Raw genomic sequence first — 9147 nt, forward strand, 5'->3', positions numbered from 1 at the left:
TTGTACAGCAGGTCCCTGATACTAAGAATCTCTCTTTGCTGTTTCCTGCTTTGGAAGAGCATCTGTCTCCAATAAACTGCCCCCCTCCTTCTACTGTAACTGTGTGCCTCTGTTCAGCCCTTTGTTTCAGGACACAGAGACCTGGAACTTGCCTGGAGGTGCTCAGTATTTATGTATTTTATTCTCATGACCTGCCAGAACTATTTGCTCTTTTCTATACATGAAAGTAGTCATCAGAGCCATTAAATAAATGGCCACACAGCAAACAGAAGAGCTAGCAGTGAACCTCTAGGCCAGACTCACACCCCAACGCCTCCTGAAAATGATCTGGAATGTGTTAGAATTCCTTCTTTGCACAGCGATTTCAGAACATGTTGTTTGGGAGTAATTATGTATGCTTTTTTTCTGAGAATGTATATTCAGATTGTGTCTGTTGGGAATCCCCGTTTTTGAACATTACACTTCAAAAATTGGAGAGGTTTTTCCTTCTCTAAACAAAACAGATATGCAGTTTGAACCTGAGATTAATTCCTCTGTTGTTTTTTAGTCATGTTTGACATTTATAGGCAGTGCCTAAAGAAGCTTAATTTAATGAGATGGGCACAAGTTTAAAATAATATACATAGATCACCTGAGTTTTCTAAACAGCAGCTGTACTGTGTGATATACTTTTAGACATAGACTAAGCCTTAAAATATAAAAATACCTGACTCATGATGATCAGAAATACACACACATATATGTGAATATATCATCAAAAGGAGCATGAATAACTCACTCTGGTTAATATTTGTGATGGCTAATCTTGGTTCTCTCTTTCTGCATGCACAGATGCACAGACACACACACAAACACACCTCAGAGATGTCAAAAATGCACTGTGACCCACATAACATCCTGAGCAGCACATCTTGTACTCCCGCCAGACTAGTAAGACTGAATAACGTTACCCTGGCTGTGTCCTCCCTAACCCCAAGACCTATTCAAGGTTCTACAACCAGGGTCTTACTGCTGAGCCTCCCCTTTCACAACCATGCTGGGACTAGTTGGCACATGCTGTGTGCCAGTCCAACCTCCTATATCCACATCAAACACACAGTCAACAAAGGAAGCCCACATGTTCAGGCCTTCTTACGAAAACAATATGAAAAGCCAAGACACTACCCATCCCCACTCCAAAGCCACCAGTCTGATAGAATTGTTGAGCAATGAGAATTACCCAAAATAGTTCCCCTTTTCCTGTTCTACCAATGGCATTTTCTAAACTAACAGAAATACATAAGGTTAAAACTTTTTTCAAAAAAAAATTACCTAAAGTAATATTTGAAACAGCAAACATTATTAATGAATATATGTGCTGTTCTTGCTACTATATGAAAATGCATGAGACGGTACAGTTTATAAAGAACAACACAATGTTGGAAACTAGAAAATCAGAAGCATGGTGCCAACAGGTTTGAAGTTTGATGAGGTCTGTTCTCTGCCTGTAATGTGGCACCATTTTGCTGTGTCCTCTGGAGGACAAATGCTGTACCATCACATGATAAAAATGATGAATGTGCCGGTGAGTTCCCTGCCACCCCTGTTTTACAAGCTTTACTCTCACACAAGAGGGCAGAATCCTCATGACTTAATCACTCCTTACAAATCCCATTTCTTAAAGCAATCAGGACATGGGTTCAGTTCCAACATAAATTTTGGAGGGATAAAATCATGTCTGTATTTTCACCATATTTTAATACATTCCACACTAAAAACTATGTTTTATGGAGAAGTTCTGAAAATTCAATTGCACCAGCTTCAAATTTTCATTCTATGTAAAGTGTTTCATTGCAGGTTCTCTCTGAAATTTTTTTCCCAATCCCCAGGGCTGCTCAAGCTCCGTTTTGGGAAGATTTTATAGGACCTATAATCCTTCCGTTGTCATTTCTTCAAAATAAAGCCATAGGCAACAAGTGGTGCCTTGGGTTCCATCAATGAAGCTAACCAAGCTTCATGACACAGCAGGATTTTGTCTAGTACTACATTCTGATGTGTGGGACATGGAACGGAAAACCCAGTGAAGGAAGTGACGGTCACCAGAAAGCTGCAAGGATGGTAGTGAGTCTGGTTTCTTCTAGCTTACCTGAAACCATCTTGAGACTTCACAGAAGCACATTAACTTAAAGGATAATTATGCAATTATTCCACTGTTGGCTATGTATGCAGTCATGAATTCAGACAGACCTTAGGAGCAGTCCCGGAGGTCTACAGAAACACAAACACAGGCACAAAGCTGACTGTACTTCCTACTCTGTTTTTGATCCTATAACTCTCTATTGGCGAAACACCTGCTTGTTCTCAACTCTTTAAATTGAGAACTAGTTTAGTTACATACATTTCCATATTTGATTCCTCTTGCAGCTTTCCAAACATGCTATAAATTTGACATCTCAAAGGAACAGGAGCTGGACATGGTGGCTCATGCGCACAGTACCAGTATTTGGGGGGGGGGGTGCAGAAGCAAGAGGACTGTAGCCAGGGCTACAAAGTGAGCTCAGAAAAGAATGAGAGAGGAGAAAAAAAACAGAAATTGATTTTTGTGGTGGTCTGGGGATCCTTTCTCACCAGCCTGAAGTTCAGGTGTCCTCGGGTATTCACAAGGTCCTTCATGAAGCTCTCAGGAAAATCCAGTCCATACTCCCTACAGCTTGTGGCCAGCAGGCCATCCTCTGCTCAAATGTTGGGAACTGCTTTCATTTTTAATTTTATGTTTAAGTTAGTATGTAAAAGCTCTGTATATTTATGGATTGTTGTGATATTTTGACACACATATACATTGTGCAATGTTAAATCACGGTTAAGCATTTGTATCTCATGAAATTTTAATCATTTCTTTGTTGGTGAAACATTCAAAGTCCTTTCTCATGGCACACTGATGCGTATGGCACAGTTGTTACCTGGCCTCCCTCCTGTATGAGAGCACTATAGCATGCCTTGATCTTGTCTGTCACTCAGCACCAATTCACTTTTCCCTCCTGAGTTCCTAAAAGACAACGTTAAGACTAAATGTCTGTGTATGCCGGTAATTTATTCAGTGAAGAATTCCATTTAGTTAAGTTGTGCTGGTGTAGTTGTTGGGACTATGCCCCAGGTCCCTTTGATAGTAAGAAAATAACAACCTAAATTGTTTCTCTGATTAGAAATAAAGGAATTCTGGGGGTTGCTGAGACAAGGGACTTGTCAGAGAACTGTGTGGAATTTCTAATGCAGAATCTCGTCTTTTCCCAGTAGTATCACAGGACAGGTAAGAAGGAACCTGTACAGGTAGTTTGACCTGAAGAAAAATAATGTGCAATGAAAACCCAAATTACAGGCCAGGCACTTGGGAGGCAGAGGCACGGGGATCTCTGTGAGTTCGAGGCCAGCCTGGTCTACAAAGATAATTCCAGGACAACCAGGGCTGTTACACAGAGAAACCTTGTCTCGAAAATCCCTCAAAAAAAAGGAAGAAGAGAGGTTCAAAAAGAAAGAAAACCTAAATTTTTTAAAGTCACCAGAATGGATGCAGTCCAGAAACTACAAACCAAAAGGCTTTCATCATACCTACAGACAGTCAGAGGTAGAAAAAGCTCTCTTCCTAGAAGAAAAGAAAAAGAAAGGAATTACTTTTTATGAAGATAGGAAATTGTATTTGAAGCTTTGTGCTGTCTCAAATCTGTTTACTCCCTGAGCCTAACTCTTTGGAACATTAAGTACCCAGCCACCCTCAATGGCGGTCAAAAGGCTGATAAAATTTCCCTCATTTGCTGGTTGCTTTTGTTGACTTTTTTTTCTTTGCATTCTGTAGGTAGAAGAGGAAATTGTACTATGATTAATGATGACTAATTATAAAAATGTTACTTTAATTCATAAACTTTACCAGGCATGTATTGATGCCTACTGCATTCCAGACTAAATGCCAACGAAACTGAACTCAGAACATGTCATCTTTTCTAAGGCCCGATGGTACCCAGTAGAAAAAAAAAATCTACACAAGATCCTGAGTGTCTTGCAATTGCCCACAGCCCCTTCATCCTTCCAACCTCCTCTCCTTTTCCTCAACTATCTCCCTGGAGCACCCCTGTCTCCAATACTCCAAGACAGAATCCTAACCAACAACTTTGATCTAGTTTGGAAGCTGCTTCTTCCTGGCGACAGCTCAGCTGACTCCTGCACCTTCTTCAAACCCTTCAGGGAACCCTGATTGCTCTTTGGGCTGACGAGGGAGGGGGACTTGATTGGGGGAGGGGGAGGGGGAGGGGAGGCGGCGGTGGGGAAGAGACAGAAATCTTTAATTAATTAATAAAGAAATAAATTTTAAAAAATCTGTACAAAACTGTACAATGGCCTCATCTCTCCTCCCCGACCCTGCCCATACTCTTCTTTCACACTTGGAGACTTTTATATACTATCGACTGAAGGACTGATGGTTGATCAACTGGTTTATTTTTGTTGTTGTTTCTCCCAAACTCCCAAACTCTGTGTATGGGTATGAAGGCAGGAGACGTTGACTCGTCTGTTTATTGATATACTAAAGATCTCAGAGTTCAACTGAGGGCAGAGCAGCCATTATTAACCGCATGTTAAGTGAATCCAAATCGAGAAAAGGATCTTTTAAGTATATTTTAATCCTTGCAATAAAAATTTAAATTAGGTGCCTTTTTTAACTGATTTTTATAGATTGGCTAACCTCAGAACTTTAGGAATTAAATTACTTATTCACATCAAGCAGCAAGGAAATGTGTTCAAACACAAATGTTTTTTAGCATATCACAGTGTAATTGCATTTTCTTTCTTTCATTCAATAATTATTTTTGAGTGGTTATGCCACAAAAGGTATCAAATTATAAAAACAGTAAAGATGAGTAAGATATGGAAGCTATCCACATGGAACATATCATTTCCCAATCTGTTTTTTTAATAAGAGCACTTAACAACTGAGGTAGGATCAATCTACCCAGAGAGTAATCACACAGGTCTCTGCTCTTTGCCCTGCTCAACCTCTCTGAGCCCATTCTGTGATTCCCGACTGCAAGATTTCACCATAAAGAAGATTGGCTTACATTTTGGTTCTGAGATTATGAAACAGACAGCAACCTGCCCTAAGTGGTCGGCATTCACAGCATCAGAGCTGAACACAGCTCTCCCAAGCTTACATGACTATACATGGCAGGCTCAGGACCAAAGGTTCCTAATTCTGAAGCACAAGGGGTTGCCTGGTTGACTTCTTTATAGACCAAAGCATGAAGAACGTTGTTTGGTTGGCTGTTGTGCATACCAAAAGATAGGTTTACTGCTTTTGTACAAACTCACTCTCCTCCTTCGGCACATTCCCTCCTTTTTCCCCATCTGGTAGGGACTTTTCTTTTTTTTTTCTTACTTAGTTTTTATTCATAATCATAAACTTAACTCTGCAATCCAGCTAGACTTGAAGGGGAATGAGGAAAATATGGAACCCAAAGAACTTCAGTGAGAGCAGAGATTACAGGGTACTGCGAACAGATGGGGCTGGGGTGCTCTCCTGAGCTACAGAAGGAATGGTCTAGTGGGTAAGAAGCCCGCAAGTCAAAAGAATTAGAGTTGTCCACAGTCGGAAATGGTGATCTTCTTGCTGGTCTTGCCATTCCTGGACCCAAAACGCTCCATGGCTTCCACAATGTTCATGCCTTCTTTCACCTTCCCAAAGACCACATGTTTGCCATCCAGCCACTCAGTCTTGGTGGTGCAGATAAAAAACTGGGAACCGTTTGTGTTTGGTCCAGCATTTGCCATGGACAAGATGCCAGGACCTGTATGCTTCAGGATGAAGTTCTCATCCTCAAATTTTTCTCCGTAGATGGATCTGCCACCAGTGCCATTATGGCGTGTGAAGTCACCACCCTGGCACATGAATCCTGGAATAATCCTGTGAAAGGAAGAACCCTTATATCCAAATCCTTTCTCTCCAGTGCTCAGAGCACAAAAGTTTTCTGCTGTCTTTGGAACTTTGTCTGCAAACAGCTCGAAGGAGACGCGGCCCAAGGGCTCGCCATCGGCCGCGATGTCGAAGAACACGGTGGGGTTGACCATGGCTGCAGCAAGCGGTGAGAGGGGACAGCGGCGTCTGCAAAGCGGCCTGGTAGGGACTTTTCTATGACAGTTTCTCTTCCCTGCACACTCTTCCTCTCCTCAGTCATGGACAATATTGTTCGTTGAAGTTCCCATGGAGCTCTATGAACACAGGTCAATGGAAATTAATGTCACAGTTGTCAAAACAGATAGCATAATTCTGTTTCCCCACAGGGGGCTGCAGAAATATCAGTAGATAGGTGTTTTCCTAACTGCAAATGTTGAAGGGGTAGCTCGCAGTGATTCTGTTTAGTCAAGCTGAGCAGAGGTCTGATAGCCTGTGGTCATTATTCATCACAGCACACTTAGAAACCACTGGGTAAGCAGAACTGATGGCCAATAGTCCTCACAGGCCAAGGACAAGCGGCACTCAGCTGCCCTTCCGATCACCTTTCAATACTTTCAAAACCCTGATCCTGCTCAGACACTGGCCCAGATCAATCACTTCAGGATGTCTGGAGTGGCAGCTGAGCCCCAGGACATTTTAAAAACTCCCTGGGTAACCACATGTGCAGCCGGGGTCGAGAACCACTGCCTTGGTGATGGGAATAGGCCATCTGACGGCTTCATTTTTATCTCCTGGCTCACCTCTCTGTCCCTCCTTCTGTCCCTGGATGATGATTGCAGCGGCATCACATGAGTGTAACTATATGATTACCACATCCAGCTTGAACGTCTACGTGACCTGTCTACTACTACTTAATTAAAGTATTTAAGCATACAAAACTGAAGTATGGAAGAAAAAGAATTTGCCTTAATAGCTTTCATTTACCCTAGTTGATAGTTAAAGTGACTTTAAACATGAACTCACTTAAAGAAATTTGAGTGACTTGCTATTCCTTTTTCAAAATATTTTATTTTGCCAAGAGCAGCCGTGTACACCTTTAGTCGCAGCACTCGGGAGACAGAGGCAGGCAGCTCTTTATGAGTTCAAGGACAGACTGGTCTACTTAGAGAGTTCCAGGACAGCCAGAGCTACATAGTGAGAGCCTGTCTCAAAAAAAATCAAAATAGAAAAAATATACTTTTATTTGGAGGTAGACCAGAGAGATGGCTCAGCAGGTAAGAACACTGGCAGTTATTGCCAGTGCTAAACCATGAACACTAAGTACTGCAGCAGCTGTGGAGTGGAGCCAGCCTGATAAGCAGTGTGTGTTGTCAATGGCAGATGCGGAGGTGGAGCCGCTCCAAGACCCTGGAGATTGTGAGTACCGGAAGTCTTAGTCTGTGGACTTTGGCTTTGTTTTGTTCTGATTGTAACTGGACCCCATGCTTCCTTTTTGAAATAAGTATGTAATTTATATTTTATTTCACAGGAGCCCACAGGTCTTTGGCGTTTCGGAGAGATTTTGAACATTTAGAGACTTTGGATGTTTTAAACAGACTGAACTCTTTATTATTATTATTATTATTATTATTATTATTATTATTATTATTATTATTATTTAGCTCTACATTTTTCTCTGCTCTCCTCCCTGCCTCTCCTCTTCAGCCCTCTCCCAAGGTCCCCATGAACAGACTGGACTTTTAAAGGGTTTGAATGTGCAAAATCTCTGTGACTTTTAAAAGCTGGAGAGCCCTTGGAGACCAGTGGTGTCAGATGCCCCTAACCCTAGAGTCAGAATGTGGGTCCAACAGCCGTGCACACTTTACTGCTGAGCTCTGAGAGTTTCTATTTCTCACTTACTTAAACGCGTCTACATAAAAACTCTGAGACAGAGATTTGGAGTTTATGTAATCTTCATTAAAAGTCTTGCTTAATGACTTACTCCTTCCTAAAGCAGTTACCTCGTCTGTAATCTCGGCTGTAGAAGCAGCTGCTCTGTTACCGGTTTTAAAGACGGCACGGGCAAGGCAGCAAGACTCCACTTCCAATACTTTTTTTTTTTTAATTCCTGTATGTCTTTCGGAACAAAATGGATGAAAAGAAAGCAAGGAAGAATTATTAGGACCCCTAGGCTCCAAATAGCTTTGCCTGGTTTTGTTTGTGAGAGAGAGAGAGAGAGACTAGACGTACCACAGAAGAAAAATCTCCCGTGTTATTGAAGATTAGAAGTAAAAGTACACGAGCTGGATATGGCCTGTTTACATCGAACTGCGCTGTTACTCCGCTTCCCAAAGGGCATTGTCGGTAGACTGAGGATGATTCAGGATCCTAAGAGAAGAGGGGAAGCCAGCCGCTAGCACTGACAGCGGAAAACATCCGGGTCAGGCAATCTGAGCGAATAAGGTGGTAACAGAATGAAGGGTCCCGTGTTGTCTGTCAGCACGGGCTGGCATCTTTTTTTTTCTTTCCTGGAACAGGTTTGAATACACTTTCTATCTAAAACCTACCCTCAGTCTTAATTTTTTTTTTCCCTCGGAATGTGTTTGAATCTGGGCCAAGGTGCTCTCAAATCCTCTCAAGGGTTGAGCTGTTGGCCCACGTTTCTGTCACCAGAACATAAAATAGGAAAGCAGCAGTCTGGTGACCGGAGAGCAGAGAAAAAAATTGAAAATTATCTCCAGCTTATGTCTAAGTCAATTTAAGTCTGAAGACGGGCTCAAACTGAAGCAGGACAAGCTCGCAGTTTTATGAGCCAATTCAAAGTGAGTTTTAAAACAAATTTAGAACCTAAAAGGCAATTTAATTCAAAATTCCTCTAGGCAGAAAACCAATGGGACTGTAAAACAGCAAAATGCAAATAACAGAGCAGAATCGGGGGTAAAAATACTTTTCAAGTGCCAATGACAAGACAAAAATTCTATTTAAATATCAGGTAGTGGGAAACTGCTGTTCTGTTGTGTAACATAAATATGGGTGTGTGTATACATATATATTCAATTTTTTAAGCAATGAACTAGGAATTAGCAGATTCTGAGAGAGTTGTAGGTCTGCCAATAACTCATCCCTGGGTATGACAGGTTATTTCTGTGGATATATATATATATATCCTTTAAAAAATGTGGTAAGTTGGTCTTTTGGTCACAAAGCAATTGGTTCTATATCTACGCACAGCCTTCAACTCCAGCCTGAAG

General features: G+C 41.6%; 1 protein-coding gene across 1 annotated transcript; it reads right to left on the reverse strand.

Moving 5' to 3' along the window:
- Positions 1–5538: 5538 nt before the first annotated feature.
- On the reverse strand, positions 5539–6131 carry LOC126496945 (peptidyl-prolyl cis-trans isomerase A-like). Its single transcript, XM_050134665.1, has one exon. The coding sequence runs from the start codon at positions 6088–6090 to the stop codon at positions 5596–5598; it is 495 nt and encodes a 164-aa protein (XP_049990622.1). The 5' UTR covers positions 6091–6131; the 3' UTR covers positions 5539–5595.
- Between the last annotated feature and the right edge of the window lie 3016 nt (positions 6132–9147).

This window comes from Alexandromys fortis, unplaced genomic scaffold, assembly GCF_014885135.2.
Source record: "Alexandromys fortis isolate MF-2015 unplaced genomic scaffold, M_Fortis_MF-2015_v1.1 scaffold_20, whole genome shotgun sequence".
In the NCBI taxonomy this organism is placed as follows: domain Eukaryota; kingdom Metazoa; phylum Chordata; class Mammalia; order Rodentia; family Cricetidae; genus Alexandromys; species Alexandromys fortis.

What these genes read in the sequence shown, in the direction of transcription:
- LOC126496945 (XM_050134665.1), bottom strand. Translation starts at nt 6,090, where the DNA reads ATGGTCAACCCCACCGTGTTCTTCGACATCGCGGCCGATGGCGAGCCC.